Raw genomic sequence first — 27,868 nt, forward strand, 5'->3', positions numbered from 1 at the left:
TACATACCACCACACCTGAGCTAGTTATACAGTGTTGGGGATAGACCTTAGGGTGTCCTGCGTGCCAGGTGAGCGTTGGTCAGCCGCATCCCTAACCCTGCCGGTGCTTCTCAAATGCTGGAATTATAAGTGTACACCATCACACCTGGATACTTAAAGGCATTTTGCTTTGGTTTCATGAGAGGATTCTGGAACTTTATATCATACATCCTACAGGTTTCACTGAAGGAGAGAGAGCTGCCCCAGAATGCCCCACTAAACCCATAGCTAAATGCATTTTAGATGCCAAGATGTGGACTAGAAGTTGAACGTCTAGCAGAAGCAAGAGCAAAGGGTTGTGCATCCCTACACTGGAGTCTTCTGTCGAAAAGTAAAAGGAGGAGCTGCAGAAATGGCTCAGCAGTTAAAGCATTGGCTGCTTTTGCAGAAGACCCAGGTTCAGTTCCCAGCACCCACATAGTAGCCAACAACCATCGACAACTCCAGTTCCAGATAGCTGAAACCATTCTCTGCCCTTTGCAGGCACCTGAAACACACATGGTGCCCAGATCGGCACAAAGCATCTACATATAAAATTAAGATAAATTTTTAAAGTAAAAGGGAGCAGGGTACATTGGTACATGCCTGTAATCCCAGCACTTGGAAGGTGATGGCAAGAGGATTAGGAAGTCAGTGTCAGCCCTGGCTACATAGAAAGTTTAGGGCCAGCCTAGGCTACCTGGGACCTGGGTGCAAAACAAAAAACAGGAACTGGAAGCATACCTCAGCAGTTAAGAGCAGTTGCTACTTTTCCAGGAGATCCGAGTTTGGTTCCCAGCACCTACATCATGCTGCTCGTAACTGACAGTAATTCCAGCTCCAGGGGGTCTGATTCCATCTTCTGGCCTCCACAAGTGCACACTCATGCAGGTGTGCACACTTCTTCAAAAGTCTTGAAAATGCCAATGGTGGCACATGCCTTCAATCCCTGCACTTGGAAGGCAGGTGCAGGTGGATCTCTGAGTACAAGGCCAGCCTGGTCTACAGAACTAATTCTAGGACAGCCAGGGCTACACAGAGAAACCCTGTCTTGATAAACAGTAATGGAACTGGAGAGATGGCTCGGTGGTTAAGAAAACTGACTGCTCTTCCAGAGGACCCGGGTTCAGTTCCCAGCACCCACATGGCAACTCACAACTGTCTGTAACTCCAAGATCTGACACCCTCACACAGACATACATGCAGGCAAAGCAGCAGTGCACATAAAAGATAAAAAATTAAAAAGAAAAACAACAAAAGAAAAACAAAAAATCTTTAAAACAACAAAAACATTGTAAAGAGTTTGAAGGGTGACCAAGGGACATGGCAGGAGGTGGTCTTGGGCTAATAGTAAGTAGCAGAAGTTTAGGGGTGACCACAGCCCTAAGGAGAAGTGGATGCCAAAGTGGCAAGACCTTTTTTTGTAGTTAGTGCTACACTGACACCTGCTCAGACCCAGGGAAGCGCAGTTGACGAGGACTCATCAGAAAGACACAAGTTTCTTCGTCTCCTCTCCATCCTGCATCCATCACGGTCTTTCGTCCAGATTCAGGGAGCATAAATGATCTTTCTGAAGCTTTATCCTCAAACCCTTGGCTGGCTGCTTAGGCTTGTCATCTGCTAGTTAGACTGCTCCGGCTTGTCAATTCTGCCAGCCTTGACACGGTCTGCGCCTCCATAGCTCCTGCTTCTCGGCTGCTTCTGTCAGTTAATCACTGGAGAGAGAGTCAGCTGCTCTGTGCTTCATCAAGGAGATTCGGAGAAAGGCTCAGGCAGTGGAGAGGCCGGCTAGGCTTGGAGGTAGACGTGGGAAAAGCAAGGATCAAGGTATCCAGCCTCTCGCTGGGCCTGGAGTCCCCAGCGATCCTCCATGGCTGGGCTGCGGCAGGCCTTAGTGCAGCACCCAGCTGGCTCCCTGACCTAGGTCACCAAGAGTCTGAGGCTAAATTCCTTTGTCTGCAAAGTGGATCATTGTGAGGAACCTTCTAGAGCAGGGCCTCAAACATCAGTTTCTTGAAGTCTCGTTCTCTGCTAGGCCCTCTTAGACAAACTGACAAGCTCCTGTGACAGACACTTAGAAGCATTCCAGGGACCCCAGCCACTGCACAGACCACTGGCCTTCGTGGCAGAGGGACAGAGAAGTCATGAAGTCCAGCATGGAGACGGGTTCTTAGAAACTCCCAGTTCAGTCCCCCTAGAGAAACTGAGGCAGGAGCTGCAGTCTCCAGTGACAGAAGGGGAGATGGGATGGTTTCGCAGGTCCAAGCCTTTTCTCTGAAGTGGGGAAACACTATGACAGTCAGGGTTACGCCTGAGCAGCCCACTTTACCTTCAGATACAGAAAGAGCCTGAAAAAGCAGGCTAGTGTCTTGTCTTGACCCTGACCCCCCAGGTGAGTGTTAGGGTCAGGGGCCACCCTTCCTGTTTCAGTCACTGGCTCCATGATGTTGGTCACCAAGAGTATGGGGCTCAATTCCTTTGTCTGCAAAGTGGATCATTGTGAGGAACCTTCTAGAGCAGGGCCTCAGACATCAGTTTCTTGAAGTCTGTTTCTCTGCTAGGCCCTCTTAGACAAGCTGACAAGCTCCTGTGACAGGCACTTAGAAGCAGCTTTTGCTAAAAAGCATTAACTCCTCGCTGGGGCTCATGGGTCACTCAAAGCAAGACAAAAGCCTGGCATCTCTGCCTTTATCTATGTCTGTCGCTTTGACTTTGACTCCTACCTGACAGGCATGTTAGTCACTCAAGAATGACTATTGAACACATGCGCGCGCGCACACACACACACACACACACACACACACACACACACACACACTGGCTGAAGGCACAGAATGAGTCACTGTCCTCCCTTGGATTCCAGGAATAACAAAGGTCGGCGGGACAGACCACCATTCTCCAGACGTAGGCACCCTCCCAGGAGCCCACCATCTTGCCAAAGCCGTATTGGTCCCTGTCAACAATGACAGCGGTTGGACAGTTTAATAATTCATTTGTGAGGCCCCTTTGGAAAGAGCGGGACTGTTTAACTATATGCACACCTCTTGCCCTTTCCCCAGTTCTTCCTCTTAAACCTGAAGTTCCTATCAGTACCCTGAGGATGGATTTTGTATCACTTTGTCTCTGGGGAACACAGGGTCCCTTTTGCATGCTCTTGCTCAGATGGTTAAAGTAGTTTTAAAATGGATTAAGGCAATTAGGGCTGCTTCACGGCAGTCCGAGTGAGAAAGCAGGGCTTCCTCTCGGCCCCTCGGCCCCCATAGCTTTATCCTCCAAGCATGGCCGTTGAGCTGAAGGTGAGACTTAAATGGGGATAAGAGAGAGTTCACTCTGGAACCAAATATGAATGACCATGGCCTGAGAATGTCAGTTCAGATAATCTCAGACTCCAGCATTCCACCGTGGTAATGGTGTAAAGTTTTTATAGTAACAAAATAGAATTGTAATCAATTGCTTTTCAAAGGCATTGGTGGAAACACCGAGCTATGTGGGTCTCAGAAAATTGGGAAAATCTCAGTCATAAGCCTCGGATGCTAACTGATAACTTTCAGCCCTTGGATTGGTGGAAACTAGGGTCTGTCTGCACATTTCGAAGGATTGTCCTATCAGGAAGGTGTTGGGTCATATAGAGATGAGCCAGTAAAGAGGGTGAGCCTGGCCCAAGATAATTTGCCTGGGAACTCATAGTCTAACCTCTGCACCATCGTTGAAGTTCTAATCAGCAGTCTGCCGAAGGTTCAGTGGAATGTGAGGTTCTTTTCTGGAATGTCTGTCTCGAAAAAATCAATGGTGATTTAAAATTTTAACAGAGAACATTTAGATAAAATCTTTACAGACTCTGACATAGTAATTATCTCAAACATAAAATCCTTGGTTTTTTTTAAAATAAATGTTAACTAAGAACAGATCTGTAACACCATTTTTAAAATTATTTTGATTTTCTGCATACCTGAGTATATGTCTGTCCAGTATCTGAATTCAGTGTCCTTGAAGAGCAGAGAAGAGAACTAGATTCCCCTGGGACTGCAGTTACAGAGAGTTGTGAGTAGCCATATAGGTGCTGTGGGACTTGAACCTGGGTCCTCTGGAAAACCATCTGAACCATCTCTCCAACCCCAGTAACTCCATCTGTGAATGAAAACCTAAGGAACTCTAGAGAAAATGTGGGCATAACATAGATAAAATGTGTTAATAATTCTGGAAACATTTCTACTTTTTTTAAAAGCTAACAAATTAACTAGTTAGATTTGCATAAGTTTTGTGAATTCAGAGGAATTTAAACTAAGTTCATGAGCTGCCTTTCTTAGAGGCCTGCTTTAACCAAAACCTTTTAGAGGAACTTTTATCATATAGTTAAAGGTGACACAGAAATAAATATGCTTGCACACCAGGATAATACCACTGTGATGTTAAGACTTTGTTGTGGGGAGCTGAAGAGATGGATCAGTGGTTAAGCGCATTGGCTGCTCTTCTAGAGGACCTGGGTTCAATTCCCAGCACCCACATGATGGATCACATCCTTCTGTATAGTTCCAGGAGTTACAGGAGTTACAGGAGTTCTGGCCTCCTTTGGCACGACATACATGTAGTACATATCTATACAGACAAAACATGCATACTTATTAAATAAATATTAAGAATAAAAGGAACATATGCTGATCTTGCAGAGGTCCTGGGTTCAGTTCCCTGCACCCACACTGTGTGGCTCACAACCACCTGTAATCACAGCTCTAGGGGATATGACAGCCTCTTGTGACCTCCGTGGGTGTTCGTGCACACTCTGCACATGCACACACATATACACACATAAATAATTAGTTGTGAGACAAAATTATGCAGTGAAACAGATTTATAAGGAATAGGAACTTAAATTTATAACAAAGTGATACAGATTAAGAGCAACCTGAAGCCTTCTGATGTTGCTAGTGTACTTTTTTCCTTGTCAGTGTTTATTTAGTTTTTATCGAAATCATCAGGCCGAGAGCCTGATCATTTATGCTGCATGAGACACAATGGTGTTTTAAAGAGCACAGACTGTTGTTTCCTTCTCATGGTCTGAAAATCAAATTTGCCTCTTTTCTTTTTTTTTAAGTCTTAAAAATATTATTATCTTTATTATTTCACATGTATGGGTGTTTTGTCTGCATGTGTAGTGTGTTCCATATGCATTCTGGGTGCCCACAGAGGCCAGAAGGGATCAAACCCAGGTCCTCTGAAAGAGCAGCCAGCAGTCTTAAGTGCTAAACCATCTCCAATTCCCAAGATTTATTTGATTTTTAGTTGTGTGTTTGGGGGGGGTATGCTTTGCAGAGATTAGAAAGAGAGCCTTGGATCCCCTGGAGCTGGGACTACTGGTGGTTTATGAACCCCTTGGCATAGGTGCCGGCAGCCAAACTCCCGGTCTTCGGCTAGAGCACCAGTCGCTCTAACTGCTACGCCATCTCTCCACCCCTTGCCCTGGTTCTTTAGGACATCCCAGAGGTGAGTCTGAAGGGATGAAGTGGCCTGTGGCCTGTGGCACACTGAAACAGGTTCGGTTGCCCTCATTTTAACAAGGCGTCCCTTTGGAGGAAAAGGGTACAGATACCCACCAGGGACTCGAGATACAGCTTTTAAAATGGTGTCCCTCCTCTCCTAAAGGACCTCCTAATGGTCCTCTCTAGAGGACCACCTGTAGCCGGAGAGATAATGGGTAAAGACTGTTGCCACCAACCACGAATGACCTCAGTTTGTTCCTTGGAACCCACATAGTGAAAATAGAGAACCGATAGTGGCAGGTTGTACACACACACACACACACACACACAGTGTGATCATTTTTTTTAAGGTCTGCATGGTGCTAGGGCCAACAGTGGAAGGGCAGAAATGCTGGGCCGGCTTCTGAAGGAGGAGATGTACCATGCTGTTGTCACTGGGTGACTGAAATGAATATTGTCAGCACCGTGGCCACAAGAGAAGGGAGGGAAATAGGCGTGCACGAACCCACGCAGCAATGCTGAGGCTGCTTAGCGCTCGCTGTTTAGATCTGGGTCTGAACGGGAAAACAAGAACTCTTTCTCTTGTGGGGTCAGCTATAAGCTGCCATGGCCTGAGAACCTCAATTCAGAAGAGGACATCTCTGCTCAGAGCTGTCCCCAAGGGAAATCAGAGGTGACTGCTACAGGACACAGGCGCCTGAGGCACATGGGGAAATTTCCCAGAGGAGGCGGCATCCTTCATCCACCCGTCAGGGTACTGGCAAGTGTGAACAGGAGTAGGGAGGCCCTCCACAGACACCAGGGTGGAGGGAGTTGCACAAGGGCCATTCCGTGGTGGGGATAGGCCGGGCTGGTGAAAGAATTCCTCCCAAGGTCAGAGTAGGAAAAAAAAGCAGGCTTATTTAGTCTGCAAAGATATCAGAGGGCGTGGTGGTGGCGGAACTACCGGCGCGTGTAAGATGGGACACGTCTCTGTTTCTGTGGAGTCCTCCTTCAGTTAGGGTGAGCCTCTATGGAGGAGGACAGCTCAGACCAATCAGTGTGTGTTCCTAGGTGGTTAGGGTGAATCACCTGTGTGCAGGTTCCCTGGCCAGTGACTCCTGCCATGCAGATGACAGACAACCCGGACTGGCTGTTGTTCGGTCCTAACAGCGGTTAAACAGGCAGTTTAAATGAGCAATTTCACGTGTAATTTCTTGTCTCCAGCACATAGATGAGGGCAGCTCTGGGGATGGCTGTAGCTAATCTTGTTTGGCCTAGCCATTCTGTTCGGTTCCACTGTTTGGGGTGTCCATTCTAGGCCAGATTCATGCGAGACCTTTTGACTTTCTGGTCTCCCAGTCAAAGTCCCTCTACACCTGGTCCATCTTTTTTGTTGTTGTTATTTTGGTTTGGGTCTTTAAAGACAAGGTTTCTCTGCGTGGCCCTGACTGTCTTGGAACTCACTCTGTAGATCAGGCTGGCCTCAAAGGCAAATCCGCCTGCATCTGCCTCCCAAAAGCTGGGATTAAAGGCATGTGCCACCTCACCGACTGCAGCTGGTCCCTCTTTAATCTTGCAATTAGTTACTCTTGGCTGTACATCTGACGGCCAGCACTTGGGGAACGTGTTCCCAAAGAGGCTTTCATCATAATGTTTGAAATCTATCTCTGTGTTAAAAATCTTTCATTCCCTATCCAGTCGGTGGTAGTAATCATGCTGAAATTTACAAGTCTTAGATAATTCCCTGCAAATGGATGGCGACAGAAGGCCCCTTTGCTCCCTTCCCCTTGCTCAGCATCCCCTCCCCGCTTCGTCAGTCCTTCCTGGTGCTGATTAAAACTCTGCTTTCTACTTTTACTTCATCTCTTTAATTGGCATATCAGACGGATGTCCAGCCTAGTTTGTTGGGACCGCGGGAGCCTGGGATTTTACCATAACCCACCAGTTACATCTGGTCCTTGATTTCCCCCTGTGCCCCATGGAAAGTTAATTATCGGTGGAATGACTCGATCTCATTAAGCCAAATGCAAGGGGCTTCCTGATTCTCGGTGCCAGGGTCTAGGGGTTGTGTCGTCTGGCTGCCTTCTCTTAGTTGCCATCTGGGATGATGAGCCTGAAGAATGAGCCTTTTGTCTTCCTGCCATCAGCCCCACAGCCAATAAGGGGCTGCAAGGAGCTTTCCAGGGTGCTGCCCAAGAGGAAGTCCAAGGAAGTGGGTGGGCACTGGCAGATGTCAATCACTCTGCCTTCCCTTCACTCCTGGGGTTAGGTCTGTTTTGCCTGCCTCCTGTGAGAGGGTATTTACCCTGCACTCTGTCCTCACCCTGGTCTGTTAGAGATCACCCTGTCCTTCGACCTGCAGTAGCTCCTGCTTGCCAGTTAGTGACACTCTCACCTCTGTCTTGCTGATCTGGGTTCCACTGTACCAGCTGTACGCTGAAGCCCCCGAATGAGGCCCTGATCTAAGATATCCAGCCCTCCCTCCTTCCCTTAGAGGCCCATCGCCCTGAAGTCTAAGAATGGGTGACGCTCCCTTTTCTAACTCCTTCCACCTGAAGGTTTGGCCACCCGCCCCGTGTGTTGCTCCTCTCTGATCAAGCCCATTCAGCTGAGGAGGGTGACAGAAGCCAGCTTGGAAGGCTGCCTGGGAGATGGCACAAAGGACACAGGGCCAGTAGCCAACCAGCCTGGCATCCGTCATCCATCCCCTGGTTTGTTCCCTAGATGAATGTTCGCCACCCCACCCCCCCGCAAGTCTTTAGCCTCCCCGGACTTTACACAGAGGCTAGAGATAACCGTGGTATTTAGGACTGGAGAGATAGTTCAGCAACTAAGATTGTGTATTGCATTTGGAGAAGACGTGGGTTTTGGTTCCCAACTGTCAGTGTTAGGTGACTCACAATACTGGCTCCCCCTGGCATCCATATATCCAGAGTCCGGAATGTTCAGGTGGATGCTCCATCCAAGCCCCCTCTCCCATCTTTCTCCAAACCCTGCTGTATCTCAGAAAGCCTGCCAAATGATGACCCCCCTCCCTCAGAGATGCTCAAGACCACTCTCACAGGGTATTTAAACTGCCTCCCAGAAAACAGGCACATGGTTTTCCGGTCTTCTTTTATCTCCTCTCTGGGAGGCTGGAAAATCATTTGGGAGTGATTTACTCATTAAACCTGGGCTTTTTCTAATTTGGTTTGATTTGGTCTGGTTTGGATTGCTGCATTGGTGGAGAGGCTTTTCAGGGTGCAGAAACTTTTCTGTTTCCCCAGGGACACATGCCCACACACACGTTCTCCCCAGGCACATGCACATACACACTTGTTCTCCCGAGGCACATATGCGCATACACACATGTTCTTTCCAGGCATGTACATGAACACGTACACGCAGCATGTGCATAAACAAAATCTTTCTAAAAACAAATGGTACTCGGCTCATTCGGTTATAGAAAACATTAAGTTAAAAATGTTAATAATTCATGTAGATCATAAATTGGCAAGCCCTCAATCCATATTCCCTAACTCTGTGGCTCCATTGATAGAATGCTTACCTAGCATGCATCACGCCCTGGGTTCAGTCCCCAGCACTGCATGAACTGGAAGTGATGGAGCAGGAGTGCAGTGCCAGCTACTGGGAGGTAGAGACGAAATGGTCAGAAATCCAGTCATCCTTGGTTACGTAGCCTATTCAAGGCCAACATTCAATATACGAGTCCCTGTGTGAAATAAACACAAATAATAACAACTGAAAATGCTGTCAATAAAATGAGCCCGCAGAGGTCTCCTGGAGTCACTGCGGGTCCTGCTTTGTTAGGCTTGGGCTGGGCTTAACAGCTTTGGAGAGGAAGCCCCTGGGAAGCCCCACAGACATGTAGCCACCTACCTATTCAGTCATGGAGTCTTGGATCACTTTCTCCCATCCCCAGGCCTACAGTAGCCTGCCCCTTACAGAAGATGCTTTGCAGCAGGTAGCCCCATGCTCTGCTTCTCGAATGTCCTCGAGCTGGGTCTTTCTGACTTCAGGTTTCTCATCTGTGAAGTGGGCAGAGTAGCCCCTGAGCTACCCCGACTTCCTCAGTTTTGTAAACTCTCGTACATGCGCAGGGAAAGACCAGCCAGAGCTAGTGGTTTCTCTGTTTTCTTCCTAGCAGTCAAGCCTGCGGGGGAGGGCAGTGGTCTGTGCTTTGGGAGTCTTCGCTATCCACCATCTTTGAAGGACTCCAAGGTATGTGTCGAGGGAGAACAAGGGACCTTGCTGAAGGTCTAGGGTGTATCTCTTCCATGGGTATGGGCACAGCCAGGCCTGAGCTTCAGTTGAAAGCTTTGGGGAGACAGGTTGATCAGAGCTAGAGTCCAGGAACCATCAGAGGCAGCTCCATACACAGCCTGTGATGGAGCCTTTGACTGTGCTGGCTGGCAGCCAATAGCATCCTCAGACTAGCCTTTAGGGAGAGATGATCATCCTATGTGTCCATCCCTGGCAGAGTAGAGGGGAAGATGCAGCGCGAAGCAGAACATGGCCCCCTTGGCTGCAGTTCAAAGCCGGTGATTATGTATGTGGAGGGCCTTGTAAACGGATCCCACAACAGGATTCAATCTGTCCCAAAATGTTGGCCACTTGCCAATCCACACCGTCAGGGTGGGAGGTGGAAGTGCAAGACAGAACACTTGCTAGTAGGCCCCCCGTCCTCAACCCTACAAAATACAAAAACAAAAGCTGTCAGGAGCCAGGTTGGAGGGGCTCCTGCAAGCCAAATCTGGAACAAATTGAGCAACAAATTAATTAAACACAACAGTCAGGAATCAGTAGAAGCATCGAAGTCCCTGTTAATAAACAGATGGGCAGCCAAAAAGGGCAGCCTGTGTTAGGCAGTGCGGTGCTGAGCAACTTCAAGCACTCGATCTACAGCCATCATAGAAATAGCAAGGACCATCCGTGGACATTGAGGCTGTGGCAATGGGTGGGAAATGGGGAGGCGACTCGGCTTGCCTGCTCTTAAACTGTGTCCCCACAGAGTCCTTGTTATTTGCAAATGAGGAAAAAAAAATCCAAAAAACAGCAGTAATTATATGGTGGAGGAATCCAGCACCACACTGACAGGGTAATCACAACATCCTTCAGGATGGCTGTGCACCTGCCAGGCGCGCACCACCTGTGCAAGCTTGCAGCCGCGGGCCTGTGTTCCCATCGAATGATGGGGCTGAAGAAAGTACGGCGCAGGCAGGGCTAGAAATTACTATGGAGGAAAGGTGGGCTGTCTGTGGGATTTCTGTTTAGTGTTCTGTTTTTCTTGTGTGTGTGCCTCTTTTATCTTGTTTGCATTGTTTTGTTTTCTGGAGATAGGGTCTCTCTGTGTGGTCCTGGCCGTCCTGAAACTCACTTTGTAGACCAGGCTAGACTCAGACTCACAGAGATCCGCCTGCCTCTGCCTCCCGAGTGCTGGGATTAAAGCACTCGCCACCACAGCCAGCATTATTTGGGGTGGGGGGGGCTCATTGACTGATGATGAGAAGGAGGACACGCCATAGCATGCCTGTGAAGGTGAGGACTTGGGGAAATCAGCTCTGTGCTTCCACCATGCGGGCTCCAGGACTTGAACTCAGGTCCTCTGCACATGTGTTTGCCAGAGGAGCCGTATCATCTGCCACCCCGTGTACTGGAACTCAAGTCAGGGAGTCCCTACCTACTTTATTTGGTAAAGTGCCTTGGGTGTGTTTTGAGAAAGATCCTCTTGTCTTTGGATAAATCGAATGGGTGATGATTTGAAACCTGATGCCCACATTCTACACATTAGCATTTGGGACCCAGAGCTGTGACATTAAAGGTTGGCTCAGATTCCTGAGAACACCTAGCCTCTGTTTGACCATCCAGGGCACCCCTACAGGCGTGTGACACAGGGGACATGGTGTGGGGAGGCCTGATAATGTCAGACCTTGAACCAAGGTAGCCATGAAGGGCTGTTGTCCTGTCCAGGATCTCAGCAGTACTGGTCTACAGGTGGGTGGAAGGAAGCCCGGAACATACTGGATAGTTCTGCTTTCGGGATTCCTCAAGGGCACATCACTTCAAGGTTTACATTCCTATACTGTTTATCTATTGGTGGATATTAAGCGATTGTGAATAGCTCTCCTGTTCTCTCCATGGAACAGGATTTGTATCTATGTAAGAATAAAATTGCGGCTTATATGGTGATTCTATTTTTGAGATGCATGATCTAATTGCCCCCATAACTAACCTGCTGGTTTTGAAACAAGGTCTTGTGTAGCCCAGGCTACCCTCAGACTCACTGTGTAGTAGAGTGATCCTCCAGCCTCTGCTTTCTAAGTACTGGAATTACAGACACAAGCCTCCATAACCAGACTAGGTCCTCATTTATAAATGCTTTTCCATATATGGCTGATCCCTCCCTCAGAGATGGACCCCTGAGCTGAGCCCATACATGGTGGTCCATGAGCAGCAAGCCCATGCCAGGCTCTGTATGCTGCCAAGTCTTCTTGCTCTGTCATCTTTCCCAGGGTGTTCACTCACTCACTCACACCCCTCTAACCTGTCCCCTTTCTCCCCAACAGATGTGCCTGTGGAGAAGCTGGCCGCCATGCCAGCTCTGCGCATCATCAACCTGCGCCTCAACCCCCTGAGCGCCGAGGTGCGCGTCATTGCCCCGCCTCTCATCAAGTTTGATATGCTCATGTCTCCAGAGGATGCCCAGGCCCCTCCGCCTTAGGGGCCTCTGCGCTCACCCAGCAAGGGACGAAGGCTACTGGCCTGCCAACCTGAGAGGAGGGAAGCCCATGGGAGGCCAGGCTTGGGGAGTGGGGTGGGTGGGCCAGACAGCATACAGTGGGAGGGGACGCAACTAAGCCAAGATAAGGTAGCTTAGCACTATAGTGAGCCCTGGTTCTCCAGAGGAAGGAGGCTAGGTGAGTCTAGAGCCTGGGCTCGGGGCCCCCACAGCTGCTGTGCTGACCTAGGTAGGTTTCTTTCTCTCTCCAAGCTTGGTTACTTGGGAGGAGGAATGGTACCGGAGAACCTCTCCTGCTTGGGGCCTCTCTGCGGTTCTGCCTCCACGCCGTCAGACACCCTCCAAGCTGGTGGATGAGCCTTCTGTGGGTGTTTTTTGGACCTTATGATCTGGTGTGAGAGCCAGTCACCATCCTGAGAAGAGATCACCTCTAACTCTGTCGCCTACTGAGGACTGAACGCAGCCCTTCTTGTAAAAGGTGCCCTTCATGGTGCCGTGTCCTGACCATCAGGACCTGGACTGGTTGGAGCCTGAACTGGCGTTCAGATGCCTGGATCCTGTGGTTGGGTCCTGTGGCGGGAGTGTCTATGAAGGAACCTATAGACATCTGGCTGGGGTCCAGAGGGGCAACTCCAGGGAGCTCATCCTTCCTTGTACAAGACAGGGAAGTTCTATGCATGCTCGTCTGTCCTGTCCTTCCCTGATAATGGCCCGGTATAGCCAGGCATCATCCCCAAGGCCACAGGAGATGTGGCCCAGAGAAGACAAAACCATCTTCACCTGTGACTTTGACCTGAGGTCCTTAGGTGACCTCCTCCACCATGGCCTCCCTCTGGTAGCAATCTGGTTGCCTTGTCTTCGCCCCGAACCACCAGCCTCAAGGCTATCACCATAATCACCAATGGCCTGCCATCTCAAGGACCTTTGTCTGTGGCCTAGTAGATAGCCAGAGAATAGGGTGGCTGTCCCAGTGTTCTCAGAACTGTGGACTTTCCCAGGGGGTGGCTGGGCACTTTACCCCCTGATAAGGCCTATACTTGGGGATATCCCTGACCCCCTCCATCTCCACGTGTCTACCTCCTCACCTGAGCAATTAGGCCTATCAGCTGCCCCCGCCCTGACCGGTTTATACCGTTGTGTAGGTCTGTGAAGGTCATGGAGGCCCCAGGGCACAGGCAAGGCTGAGCCACTTTGTCTCCAAGGCTTTATCGTATAGAAGTGGTTGCTCAGAGAAGAAACCTATTAGAGAGTTTGTCTGGGTCCCTGCCCTCTCAGAGTGCTCCTTGTTCTTCATAAGGATGCCATGGAGGCGTTGCTGGTACCACTGAGGGCTGTGTATCCTAAGAGAAACCTCGCTCATTCTGCTCTCATCCCAAGGTTAGCCAGCCAGGTGAGGTAGTCACAGGGACCAGACAAGGGGTGGGTGCAGCCCAGACTGACTGGTTTCTCCCACCCTGTGTCTCCGAGTTGGGGATTTCACCTTGTTGGAGAAGAGAGGGGCTTCTCTGGGCTGTAAGAGGGATCCCATGGTTGGAGCCTGGCAACTCCCAGGTGTGGACAGACTAACACCACCGTTCTGGAGATGCGGCCTCTGATGGTGTGCATCTGTCAGTCCAGCTCTTGGTGGCTAGGACTGTAGGGTTGTAGGTGTGAGGCCAGCCTGTGTGGCACAACGAGAGCCTGTTTCAACACCACAACAGCAGACAGAAGAAAAGCAAAGTGTCTGGCGTGGTGGTGCCCGCTTAGAATCCCAGCCCTCAGAAAATAGAAGCAGAAGTGTCAGGAGTTCAAGGCCAACCTCGGCTGAGAATAAAGCATTTCTGGGCTGTGTGAGATCCTGTCTCAGTCAAGTAAAAGGGAAACTAAAATGCAGGGTCTCAGGCCTCACACCAGTTTCTGAGTCAGAGCTGTGTCTTACGAAGAACCATTGCTGGTTCCTTCAGTGGGGTCACAGAGGGCCTGGGTAGCCTGTATAAATAGAGACTTCTTGTTTATTTCCCAGCAGTTCAGGCCCAAATGAAGATACATTACTTACAACACTGTTTAGCTCAGGTTCCTTGTAAACTAACTCTTACATCTCAACCCATTTCTGTTACTCTGTGTATCACCATGAGCCTATGACTTACTGGTAAGGGTATGGCAGGCATCTTTCTCCTTCAGTGGCTACATGGCATCTCTCTGACTCCGCCTATTCCCTACATATATCTCTGTTCCGATTTCCTGCCTGGCTCTATTCTGCCCTGCCATAGGCCCAAAGCAGATTCTTTATTAACCAAGGGTATTCAGAGCATACAGAGGGCAGAGAGGAATCCCACATCATGCCTGGGCATATCCCAACAGACGTGCGCGCGTGCGCGCGCGCACACACACACACACACACACACACTTCCATGGATCTGACCATATGCTTAGCCTCCCACTAATAGTACTGGAAGGCCCTTGCAATTTAGATCATTTCTCAGTATTTGCATCGCTGAGATGGTCACTATAGTGATCACCAGATGATGGTTAGGTGTGTCCTGTCATCCCACCCCACCTCTGGTTCATCCTGTCTGCCAGTTAGGGTTGCTTCTGGAAGTTCTGCTGCCTAGACATTATGATCTGGCCTGTCTGGGCAAGCTTAGTCAGAAACCTCCAGATCCAGGCTTAGAGAGTGAAGAAGCCCTTTGCTTCAGTCTGCAATAAAGGATGGATGTGTTAATCTCATCTGCCTGGGTGGTGTTTGGTTTTTCCTTTTCCGTTCTTTCCCAGTGTGTTTGTGTGCTCTTTGATTCATTCCCCCAGCACAGACTCTGGGGATCGGGGTCCGGATGTCGTCTGCCCACCTTTGAAGGGGGGCTGGTCCTGGTGGAAAAAGCTCGAGTTACAGAGTTTAGTTCTCCAAGCCTCAGCTGCTCATCATTAGATCAGCTGGGCCTGCCTACCCAGTCCTTCGAGAGTGAGCTGTGAACTGTGGACGTTCCCTCAGGGAAGGAGTTGGTAGAGAAGGTCATTAGAGCCAACATCTGAGATGCCAGCCACTCTCCGAGCCATCTGTATGCAAGTCTGTAAGCTAGGGAGTGTTAACTGAGAGTTTCCATTGGTACGGCTACAAAGAAGTCATTATCTATGCTGGGTAAAGACTTTCCAGTGAGGCTTTTTTTTTTGGGGGGGGGTCACCCATACTCCCATAAGCAACTCCTCACCCAGGCTCTGTAAAGGAACTCAATAAACTCATTGCTTCCCCAGATTTTACTTTGGTGGAATCATACTTTTGGTTTGTCAAATTCTCAAAACCACAAAGGAGAGGAAGCTGCATTGGACCCTGGTGGTGATAGTTGCATGCCTTTAATCCCAGGCAGAGGTAAGCAGATCTTGCAGAGGACCTGGGTTGAATTCCTAGCACCCACATGGCAACTCACAACTGTCTGTAACTCCACAATCTAACACCTTCACACAGACATATTAAGGTAAAACACCAACGCACACAAAATAAAAAATAAAAGAAAAAGCTGTATTGGGGTAAGCTCACGAATGTACAGCCTGCAGCAGTGCCCTGCAGAGCAATGGGATGGATGTGGACCTGCGGAAGGCTGTGTCTTCAGAAGAATGGTCAGCTCATGTCCCAGTTGCCCTTACTAGTGCCAGACATTGCATCCTATGTCACCCAGTGCTCTGGATCCCTGGTTTCCTGAGCAGAGCCTTGGACTAGGATAGCAGGATACTGGCTAGAAGTGCGGCGACTCCACTCACCCCGGGGGCAGCTTCAGAAACCCAGGTTTGATTTCTGCTCTCAAACCCTCCCGATGGCTTTGATGGCATTGATGTTCCAGCTAGAGAACTGCTGTTCTGGATTCAGGCCTTTTTTTTTTTTAAAGTTGAATTGGCCAACTTGAATTTACTTGAAATTGTAAAACCAGATACACCACGGCTTTTATTGACTAGACACAGCACCCAGCAGGTACCAGGCTCATTCTGGTGGTTAGCATTTTTATCCCTTCGTGCTAATCTTAGCAGCTCCGTGATGTTCAGAAATCCCTGCCTCCCTCCAAGCCTTGGTTCCCACCTGCAAAATGAAGGGGCCCGAACTAGGAGAGTCCTGAGGAACTTTCTGGAATCACACAGTCCCCGTTGCTTGGATCCTATGGGTGCTGCTATTAAATGTCTCCTGCAAATCCGGCCTTTCCTGTCAAATGCCAGCTTTCAGGACTTCAGCCGGTGACCTGTGAGCAGACAGACCCTCACTTGCTCTTCCTATAAGGAGTTTCTTCTGAGGGAGCTGAGACTTGAGTTTTCCATGTAGACAGGAAGCCTTGGTCAAGACGGTGATTACAGCTTAGTTTAAGACGGGTGGACTGATGAGCAATGGGGCCAGGCCATGATGGGGAAACCCAAGGAAACACCTGACCTGAGCAAGTGGGAGCTCACTGACTCCAGACTAAGGAACCTGCAGAAGACCCAACTAGGCCCTCTGAATGTGGGTGACAGTTGTGTGGCGTGGGTAGTTTATGGGGCCACTAGCAGTGGAACCAGTATTTATTCCTAGTTCATGAACTAGCTCTTTGGAGCCCATTCCTTATGAAGGGATACCTTGCTCAGGCTAGATACAGGGGGAGGGCCTTGGTCCTGCCAGAAGTGATGTGACAAGACTGTTGACTCCCCATGGAGGCCTTACCCTCTCTGAGGAGTGGATGGGGGGTGGGATAGGGGGAAGGTAGGAGGAGGGGGAGGGCAGGAGGAAGAGGGATTGATATGTAAAATAAGATTGTTTTGAGAAATTTAAAAAAAAAAAGATGGGTGGACTGGACTTGCACTGTGGTGGTGCATGCCTCTAATCTCAGCACTGGGGAGGCAGAGGCAGGCGGATCTGCAAGTTTGAGGCCAGCATGGTCTACAGGGCAAGTTCTAGGACAGCCAAGGCTACATAGAAAAACTTGTCTCAAAAAAAAATTAGTAGACATGGCAAGGGATTATTTGGGGACAAAGAACTTAGCCTTGGGAATGTCGCTGCTGTTAATAGAATTTGACTCTTCCATTAAGTGACTCTGAAAGTTTCTAAGTGGAACAAAATATTTGTTGCTTTTATTTCCTAGGTAGGAGGTTCCTGGAGTGGAACAGCTGTATTGAAGATGACAGAGTAATGGGGTTCATGGAGATACCACAGTGTGGGACCAGAAGGTGTAGATTGCTGGTTTCTCCCAAGAAGAACATGTTGGACCCCTAGAATCCGGCTTTACAGCTAAGCTTTCACGGAAATGTGCTTGTCTCCTCTCAGAAAGCCAGTCAAGAGATTGAGTCCTGGGAGAGGGGCCAAGGCCAGAAAGAGCAGGCGTAGGATTAGAGGTTTGACAGGGAACGTTCTCAAACAGCCAGGCCTTGCTTTCGTGCTCTGGTTAGGATCTCCGGGCCAAACAGGACAGACCTATCCCTAAGAAAGGAGACACAGGCTGCCAGTGCTCATGTGTTCCCAGTGTCCACTTGTCCTTAGAAGGGACTCGTTTCAGATTTTTAAAAATTTTATGCGTATGAGTATTTTTTTGGCTCCGTGTGTGTGTATTATGTGTGTGCCTGGTACCCAGAGAGGTCAGGAGAGGGCATCAGATCCCTTGGAACTGGAGTTAGGGATGGTTGTAATCAATCAAGTGGGTGATTGGGATCGCACCTGAGTCCTCTTTAGGAGCAACAAGTGCTCCTAACCGCTGCGCCCTCTCTCCAGCTCCCTGCCCCCAAGGCACTTGTGTCTCCTTGTTTGCGGTGGCAATATCACTCCCTACCAGCAGGCGGGGCTGGAGGGGTGAGCTCATGTCCAGGAAGCATCAGAACCAGGGCTTTAGGATGGGCTCTTTAGCTTCTGCAGGTTCAGGCTCTTTCGCTGAGCTTGAGTCTCCTAAGAGTTCTACTTGCATGGAAGTGATCAATGGCTCTCTCCAGATGGCATGATCCTGGAAAAATGGCCTCTCTGAGCCTTTGCTTCCCCATCCAATCAGCAGACCAGCTCACACAACACAGGTGGGTGCATCCATGTTACCCACCTGCCATGCCCTGATACTCCTCACCGCCACTTAATGCCTACCCTGTGAGCAAAGCCCTCAGTGGCCAGACAAGAACATAGCCTTTGTTACCCCAAAGAGCTGCAGGCTGTAAATCCATGGAACACATCTGGAGGCTGATGAGGAACCTTTCTTCATAGTTCAGATGCCTACACATCTGGGAGGCTGACGCAGGGGGATTGTTGTGATGTGGATCCCAGCCTGGGCTACAGTGTCAGAACCATGTTTCAAAGAACAAAAGCCAATCAACCTATGAGCACCCATCTGAGGATTATTGAGGAGGCTGTGTGATGAGGCCTTGACAGCAGCCAGCTGGAGCTCACGCTATCCCAATGAGCAAAACCAGATCCCTTCCCGCAGAGGCACCCATACACCGTATTTCCTGTCAATGGGGGAACCACCTAAGACAGGGTACCTTCCAGGATAAGCGCTGAGGGCCCGTCTCACAATGCACGGAGGGTGTTCATGGTGCAGTTGCTGGAACTGACACCTTCTGCTCGGAGCATGGTGAGACCAGGGGTAGTGCAAGGGTTAGTATCAGATCTCCAGACTGGGTCTAAGAATCAGGTGTGGCAGCTGGGTGGTGGTGCTGTTCACCTTTAATCCATGTAATCCCAGCACTTGAGCAGCAGAGGCAGGTGGATCTCTGAGTTGAGGCCAGCCTGGTCTACAGAGCAAGTTCCAGGACAGCCAGGGCTACCCAGAAAAACCCTGTCGGTTTCGAAAAACAAAACAAAACAAGAATCACACGTGGGCTTTCTAAAAAGCAGAATTGTAGGTCCACCTGAATGGCCAGACAGACTCTGGGAATATTCAGGTCATGCACCTGAAAGAGTTCCTCCTAACCATCCACACAGTACTCAGAGGATCCTTCTAGATCCTAGGTCATTCCTGCTCCAACTCCTGAGTGGCTCTGCATTTCCTTCAGGGGAAATCAAGGGCTTGCAAGGGTATTTTGGATCAAGCGCCCATCAACTTCTCTAATGGACAGCCAGGACACACCCCCAACCCCCAAGTCTGTCTTTATCCACAGAGCATATCTCCTGCTCTATAACCACTGGGCATTTTATCTGTGCCCGTTATTTACACTCACTAGGATTTCAGTGTTGGTTTTTCCATAGCTTTCCCTCCCTCCCATCTCTTGAGCAATGCCCAGCACATAGTCGGCATACACTGCCCATCCGCCAGTGGCTGAACAGGTGTGTGGTAATGAATCTCAATGTTTGAGAATTGGGATTTTGAGAGAATTGCTCATGGCCAGGGCCACTGCCAGCTCAAGGTCAGGTTCCATATTAAATTTCCATGGATCTCACCAGGGATGTTGGCTCGATCAGCACGTAATTCCCCGTGCATTGGTCTTCCTAGACCTGCACACACACAAGCCATAATATTGTGGCTGGGTTTTGTCCTAAGTGGAGCAGCCAAGGGTCCATATGCACAGCCTAAGAGAGGATGGGCAGCCCCTGTGCCTTAGCCCTGTGCTCCCTGCCTGAGGTCTCACCGTTAGGAGATTGCTGCTTTCCACCCAGCTTCACCTTCTCCTGTTCCCTAGTTCCACCCCTGTCGAGATTGCCAGAGTCCCAGGACTAGACCAGCCAGACCCTTGCTACTTAAAGTGTGGTCCTCAGCCAAAAGCATCAGTAGAGTTTGTGTGTGTGTGTGTGTGTGTGTGTGTGTGTGTGTGTGTGTGTGTTAAAATCTGGTACAATATATGCTTAGCATTCTCAAGAGCCTGGGTTCAAATCCCAACGTACAGGCACACACAAAAAAAGCACAGTGTGTTCCTTCTGAGAATTTACCTTCCACCAAGATCTGCGTGTGACATGTGGACACTGATGTTCCGTTGAGGCTGTAACAGCTGGCTTGAAGGTCTCCTTCCTTTCTCCCCCCCTTCCTCCCCCTTCCCTTCTCCTTCCCCTAACCTTCCTCTCCTCTCTCCTCCCCTTCCTCCGCCTCTCCCTGCCCCCCCTCATTCCCCTGGTCAACCTCCATTGTCAACGTCCCTGGATTTGAAGTCCCTAGTGGGCACATCTCTGGGCATGTCTAGAAGGATTCCAGAGAGATTTACCTTAGGACGCAGGACCGACTGAAATGGTGTGGCATGGTACCCTGGGCTTGAATCCCAGGCTGAATAAAAAGGGAAGAAAAGAGAAAACACCAAGCAGTCACATTCATTTCTGTTCTCCTTGACTACAGACACGGTATGACCTTACATTTTTGCAGCTTTCCCCATTGTGATGACCTGGACCAACTGGGAGCCCAAAGAAACCCTTCTTTAAGTTGCTTTCATTCATTAATTAGTCACAGCATTAAGGAAAGTAATTAAAACAAACCCTCCCTCCTCCCTTTCTCTGTCCTCCCTCTCCCTTTTCTTCCTTTCTCCCCTCCCCTTCCCCTCCTCCTCTTCCCCTTCCTCTTCTTCCTTCTGTTTTTTTTTGTTTAAGTATAGGGTCTCACTTTGTAGCCCAGGCTGACCTGAAACTATGGCAGTCCTCCTGGCCTTAGCCTCCTAAGTGCTGGGATTATAGGCCCAAGACACCCTGTCAGATGGGGGTTCTCTAACTCTATACAAATCAAAGGTGTACATTTGCTTTCTAAGATTTGTACCCATCAGCGTAATCAAAGTGCCGGAGAGGTGGCTCAGCAGTTCACAGTGCTGGCCGCTCTTCCAGAGGACTCAGACTGAATTTCCAGCACCCCCCTGACAGCCCAGAAGGAGCTGTACCTCCTGTCCCAGGGGATCCTCCCCTTCTTCTAGCCTCTGCAGGCACCAGCCCTGTGGTACACAGACACGCATAAAGACAAAAAAAAATCCATACACACGAAATAAATGATTCTTTTTAAGTTTAAGCTCAAGGAGTTTGAAGTCAATCTGGGCTACATGAGACCTTATCTCAAAAATAAAATTAAATTTAGAAATAAGGGCCAGGCTGTGGTGGTGTACACTTTTAAACCCAGCACTCGGGAGGCAGAGGCAGGCGGATCTCTGTGAGTTCAAGGCCAACCTGGTCTACAGAGTGAGTTCCAGCACAGGCTCCAAAGCTACAGAGAAACTTTGTCTGTCTCAAAAAACAAAACAAAACAAAAGATAGAAAATAAATAAATAAAAATAAGGTAAAGTAAATTTTGAGATAAGGTAAAAATATCTGTGACTTGTCAAGTTTCCAGTTCCTGTCAAATCCAGTTGCCACCACAACAGGGGAGACAGTGGCAGTTGTGTATAGAAGAGACAGGTGGAGCGCTGCACGCTGTGATCTCGGCACACAGGAGGAGGCAGGAGGATGACAGCTTTTTTTCTTTCTTTCTTTTTTAAAGACAGGGTTTCTCGGTGCAGCCCTGGGTGTCCTGGAATTTGCTCCATAGACCAGACCGACCTTGAACTTGGAGATCTGCTTACCTCTGCCTCCCAAGTGCTAGGATTAAAGGCATGCACCACCACCGGCCCGGTGGAGGATGACAACTTTAAGGCTAATGTGGGCTATAGAAATGAAGCCAAGAGACGGGCTTGGATGATGGAGCATGTAGCCAAAGCCACATGTCATGGGGCTGCTCCCAGTTGGAAGAGGAACTGGTTTCCAAGCTCAGATCACTTGACTAGAGTCTGGGTCATTTCGAATTAGTGCCCAGGTCAATGGCTTATACCTAAACTCTGGGAAGCCTGCCATCCCAGAGGACTGTCCTGGTTCTCCAAAGCCTGTGATGTCCTAGAGATGTACCGAATCCTTCTTGGCTCAGTGCCCTCCCCAGAAACCCTCACTGTCACAGCCTAGAGTGTGAACCCCAGCCTGAGAACAGGACTTCTCCAGGTGTCCCCAGTCTCTCAGAAGATTCTGAAAACCTAGGCTCAAGGATGGAGGCTGAGGAGCTCTCTTTTGCCCAAATCCTCACATTTTAGAGGTGGGGACACTGAGTTCCAGAAAGAAGATGAGTAAGAAGCCAGTGTCAAAGCTGGAAAGATGAGACTACCCAGCTTTCTGGCCGCCTGTCTGGGTTCTAGGCTTTTCTGTCTCTCTTGGTGGCTGCTCTCCAGCGCTGCAGCTGGTTGGAGTCAGCCATCTGAGCCCTCTATTGTCATTTATAAATATGGAGAATGGCGCTGACCCGCTTCCTTGGGGAGAGCTTGCTAATAAGCATTTTAAGGCTTTTAGAGTGAAACACTCCTCAGAGGCTGTTTCCAGGCTCTGGGAAGACATCCCACTCCTGTGTGGGCCTTACTTAGCCTCTCTGCTGCCACCCTGGCCTCACTGTGTAAGGGTAGCCTCCCTCCTCCATCAAACAAACACTACAGAAGTCGGCAGTGTGGGGTCTGATTCCCAGGGGCCGCATTCTCACCAGCTGAAGAGATCCCTTTGCCCTTACCCTAAGGATGCTGAGTCTTTTCCAAAAGGGCAGCTTACTCCATTGCCTTCTTTGCCCCAAAGACTCCTGTGCATTTCCAGCCAGGGAGGGAGACTCAGTCTCCCGCTGGAGCCACAGGAGAGGTGCCCCATAGGGCACTCCTTGGCTTCATGCCAGTTCTCCTGAGCACTTACCAACTCTGCTGGGCATCTTAGAATATGCTTCCAACCCTGCTTAGGGAGAAGGAGTACACATGCCGAACCAGTCCAGACTGGGTGTGGCCCATCAACACCAGCAAGGGTCTTCAACTGGATGGATATTGGGATAGATGGCACACGCTAGGACAAGGGGTCTCTGCCCTTAGAGAATGGTACCTACTCAATGAGTGTGGGTCCCTCCGTCCTAACCCCAGCTGACTGTGTTTGAAGGATAGGGCCCTGATTCGCTAGGGATAAAATGAGTATAAAAGACGCATCTGTTATTCCAGCACTTGGGAGACTGAGGCAGGTGGAATTTAAATCTGAGGCTAGTTAGGCTACACAGTGGGATTTTTGTCTCAAAAACAAAGAAGAAAAAGTTTTAAAAAGAGCTGGGGATATAGATCAGTTGATAGAGCACTTGCCTAGCAGGACATAAACCAGGTATGGTAGCATACCCCTGCAATCCCAGCACTGGGTATGGTAGCACACCCCTGTAATCCCAGCACTATTGGTAGCACACCCCTGCAATCCCAGCACTGGGTATGGTAGCACACCCCTGCAATCCCAGCACTGGGTATGGTAGCACACCCCTGCAATCCCAGCACTGGATATGGTAGCACACCCCTGCAACCCCAGCACTGGGTATGGTAGCACACCCCTGCAATCCCAGCACTGGGTATGGTAGCACAGCCCAGGGGTAGGCAGAGGGATGGAGAGGAGCCAGATGCTCAGTGGGAGGCATGTACTAGTGATGGGAGGCAGAGGCAGGAGAAGTGGAAGGGACAGGGTCATGAGAAGAGGTGCTCAGGTTTATATCCGCTGGTACCTGCAAGCCTCAGGGAGATGTGAGCAGGGTGGGGCGCAGACAGTGACACTAGGGACATGTGAGCAGGGTGGGGGCACACTCACCATTTCAGAGGATTGAGGGGGCTCATCCGGTGGGTGACTCACAGGTAAGCATATCTTTTGTTGTTTTAGAGGTTGAATTTCAATTTGTTTTTTATTTATTTATTTTAAGATTTATTTATTTGTTATGTATACAACATTCCATGTATGCCTGCACACCAGAAGAAGACACCAGATCTCATTTCGGATGGTTGCGAGCCACCATGTGGTTGCTGGGAACTGAACTCAGGACCTCTGGAAGAGCAGCAAGTGCTCTTAACCTCTGAGCCATCTCTCCAGCCCCCTTGAGTTTCAATTTGTAGCCCAGGCTGTCCTGAAACTTGCTGTGTAGACCAGGCTGTCCTCAAACTCAGTTTGTCTGCCTCCTAAGTGCTGGGGTTAAAGGAGGTCTGCACCCCCCACTCCCAGTGTACTGCTGGTACTTCTAGTCCCCCCCCCCTTGTGATTCTAATGTGAGAGAAGGGTTGAGTACTATTCTCTAGATATTTCAGAAGGCATAAAAGAGACCAAAACCTGGACTCCAGATACAGGAAGGAGTGGTCATTCACTTTCTTTCATTGACCTAGAACCCCGGGGATCTTCATCCACACTGTAGATGTATGGTGTTGTCTGCTGCGTGTCTGTCAGAACCTGGGGATGGCCAGGGCATTGTTCTCCAGTTCAGTAAAGGGGGCCTTAACTGAGTATGTACTATACACTGGGCAGAAACGTACACGTCTCCTTCCTTCAGAACCACTTCACAGATGCAGAAACTCAGGCTCAGTGCAAATAAGACACTTGCCCAAGCTTATACCTCTGGAGAGTGCCTGGTCTACGAGACCATCAGACATCTTGTCCCCTGTTCACTGAGAAGACCTCCCAGGAGATCCCTCCTCTCTGTAGTGACAGCGACCTCTTAGCATCTTCAGGAGGGGCAGAGTCCTGGACATTTTAGTGGGTGAGTGCGAACCAGTCTGGGCTCGAGCCACGTAAAGAGTGGGGACAGAGGGCTTGTGCGTGTCCACCAGCGCTGCGGCGGGCACCGCCCGCACTTTGGAGGGTGCGGGTCCTGGGGAGAGTTCGCGGGGGAGGTGCACGGGGCGCTCTCTCTTGGCCACACAGGTGTGCCGGGTGCCATGGAGACGGCGCCGCGCCAGCCCCCCTCCTTCCTTGAGACCCGGGAGGCGCGGGGCGGGCGGCAGAGTCCGGCGGACCGCAGTACTGCTAGGGCGCTGCACCCGGGACCCCAAGGAGTGAGCGCCCCCTGCCCAACTGCTAGCGACCCGGCGAAGCGGGGCTGAGGGTAGGCCACTCATCCCCTTGTGTCTCTCTGCCCGAGTCCACCCACCCGAAGGTACCCGCCTCCGTTGAAGAGTGTCCCGGAGCAGGCAATATGGAAGGTGAGTGACTCTGGGGTTTGGGGGTCAGGGTGGGATATGTTACAGACCCGGAAACGAGGGCTGGAGTGGGGGGCAGGCAGGGAGAAGAGACACTGACCACGTTGGCAGCCAGAGACAGACACTGATACCTGATACTCGTGTGTGTGTGTGTGTGTGTGTGTGTATGTGTGTGTGTGTGTGTGTGTGTGACAGACATACAGAGACAAAGAGACAGACAGACAGATACACACACACACAAAGATGCAAAGACCCTGAGAGAGGGACAGAGACAGATCTGAGGGTGCTTCTCTGTTCATGGAGTTGGGAGGGGGAAAGACTTGTATATGTGTGTGTGTGAGAGAGAGACAGAAAGACAGAAACAGGGAAACAGAGACACCAAGAAAGACAGAGACAAACACAGAGAGCTAACGATAGAGGGACGTGGGGTTGCCTGTGTCCAGGGTATGTCCGTGTCTGATGGAGCAGGAGGACACCCATGTCTGTGGGTGCATGTACATGCGTGTGCACACCAGCTCTCATCCCGAAACAGAGGCTTTTTTGTGACCAGGTGAGGATAGTTTAAGGTACTAGCTTTAGGGAACTGTTGCCGATTTAGCCAGCTTGCTGGGCCAAAGAGAGGGATGGACTCCTAGAGGAGGTGGTCTCCATGATTCTCCTAAGAAAGGACCTCAACTCAGAACCTAAGAGGAATAATAGCCCGTCCAGGCTTAGCCTGTTGGCTTCAGTCACATCAGATGAGGGTCTAAACCCCATCTTGGTCTATGTGGACAAAGGGAGTTATATTTAGTTTAAGAAATAGAGGACCAAGGGCTGTCCACTGTCTTGCTTGGTGTCTTTGAGATGGTGCCTAAGTCTTTCTGGACTCTTGGCTACCCAGCTGGTGGACAGAGGAACTTAGATGCAACAGGGCTTCACAGGGTGGAATTGTGAGGATAAAACTGAGACAAGACGTATTGGACACATTCATACCAGTAAGTAAAAGCTGGTGAAAGCCCCGGGATTCCAGTGGGAAATTGCAAGGGGTCACCACGGGGAGTCAACGGGCTTTTATAGGCAATCTGGTGAGGTGCACGGACAGCTCTCCCAGGAGCTAGTAGGAAGAGAGGCGGGAAGGGATGCGTAACCCGGGATGAAGCTGGAAGATCCGTAGGATAGATAAGAACGATGGTTAGCAAAGTGCCGAAAGCCCAGAGAGCGCAAGGGAGGGAGAGAGAGAGAGAGAGAGAGAGAGAGAGAGAGAGAGAGAGAGAGAGAGAGAGAGGAGGCAAGAGCTGCTCAGGGCTGGGGGTTTTGGGGCTTCTGACTGACCTGAGAGGAAGAGGGCTAAAACTCCGGGGCGGGGGGGGGGGGGGGGGGTGGGTGGACAGAAAGCAAGCTAGCTCAGCCTTCAAAACCCGGACGCATGGCATCCCAGGGACCCAGAGGCAGTTGCAGATATAATCATTGCTGTAGAGGAAATTACAGCAAATGAGAAAAAAAAAAAAGCCCTGAAGATGGGCTCCTGTCCTGATTTTCAAAAAAAGATGGAAAGATAATTTCTGAAACCCACAAAACGGCTCGAGTGAAATGCTCGCCTCTTAGTATGCCAGAGAAAATTACTGAACGCAGAGTGAACATTTGAGAGACGAGAAAGCCAGAGCACAGCTTCGGTGTTATGCAGAGGAAGCCATTCTGCACGTCTACCAAAGTCTGCGTGTGTTCACTTAGATACTAGAAACTAAATAAATGAAGTCAAAGGTGTACCTACAGTGGCATCGTAGAGAAGGCACTTACGAGCCGGGGGCTGGGCTAATGGCACAAGAAGCCGTGAGTTCAGTCCCTGACGTGGGGAGGTGGGAAGACAGAAGACTGTGTTTATGATTCTATTTATTGACATGGAAATATGTCCATCGTCTACTGTGGATTGATTGTTAAGTGATTTTATATTGTGAACACATTAGAGTTTTAAAAAAGCTGAGTTTAGAATACATGCAGAATAATCCCCTTATGCAAAGTTACATAGTTTCATTATATCTATCTAGCTATCATCGATCTATTAATGAAATACATATACAAGAATCACTAGCATCTTCTTTGGATTCCCTCATTTCTGAGGCTTCCTCTAAGACAAGGATTTAGGAATAGGGAGGTCATTTGGGAGTTGTCTCGGGGAAGCAGAGATGAGGCATGGGGGAGATAGCAAAAAGAAGAGGCGCTGGGGGCATAGGCCAGTTGGTAGAATGCTTGCCTAGCATGAAGGAAGCTCTGGGTTCTATCCTTCAGCAACTCCTTAACTGGACTTTGCTAGTGAATACTTGTAATCCGAGCATTTGGAAGGCAGAGGCTTCCTAGCGAGTTCAAGGCCAACCTGGGCTAAATGAGAAGGGGCTCTAATTGTTGCTTGCCTCTCTCTACTGGTTGAAGGTTATTCCACCCTGTAAATTCTAGGTCGTTCCTGCTATGGCTTCAAAAAACAAAACAGAGAGACCCTAGGTGCAGGCAGGATAGGGCATTGACAAGTTGAGGAACCCATTGCCCCAGCTGACATCTCTGGGCTAAGGGGCTATGGTGTAATACAATCAAACGTATTGTTCCAGCAAGCATATCCCAGGGTGTTCCCATTCAGATTTTCCCTCTGTCTTTTGTGGTGCTTGGAACCATGCATGTCCTATAAGAACTAAAAACAGAATAACGAGAACAAGGAGAATATTTTGGAGCTGGGGCTCAGCAGTCAAGCTCTTGCCTGGCATGCTTCGGGCCCGAGGTTTGAGCTCCAGCTCAGGAAAACAAACACAAATTTCCGGGACGGGATGGGGAGTGG

General features: G+C 49.7%; 1 protein-coding gene across 9 annotated transcripts in view; it reads left to right on the forward strand.

Moving 5' to 3' along the window:
• The window catches only part of Lrrc20 (leucine rich repeat containing 20), a 127,624-nt gene extending 112,702 nt beyond the window's left edge, over window positions 1-14,922 (forward strand). For 8 of the 9 annotated variants that reach the window (XM_087898154.1, XM_087898155.1, XM_085679689.2 and 5 more), the window contains one exon: window positions 12,044-14,922. In XM_087898154.1, coding sequence (XP_087754280.1) covers window positions 12,044-12,198 — 155 coding nt within the window. In that variant the 3' untranslated portion in view covers window positions 12,199-14,922. Of the gene's footprint in view, window positions 1-9,621; window positions 9,699-12,043 lie in introns of all 9 variants that reach the window. The other variant, XM_085679690.2, reaches the window with a different exon arrangement.
• The last annotated feature ends 12,946 nt before the right edge of the window (window positions 14,923-27,868 follow it).

Source organism: Myodes glareolus, chromosome 18 (assembly GCF_982192425.1).
Source record: "Myodes glareolus chromosome 18, mMyoGla1.1, whole genome shotgun sequence".
In the NCBI taxonomy this organism is placed as follows: Eukaryota; Metazoa; Chordata; class Mammalia; order Rodentia; family Cricetidae; genus Myodes; species Myodes glareolus.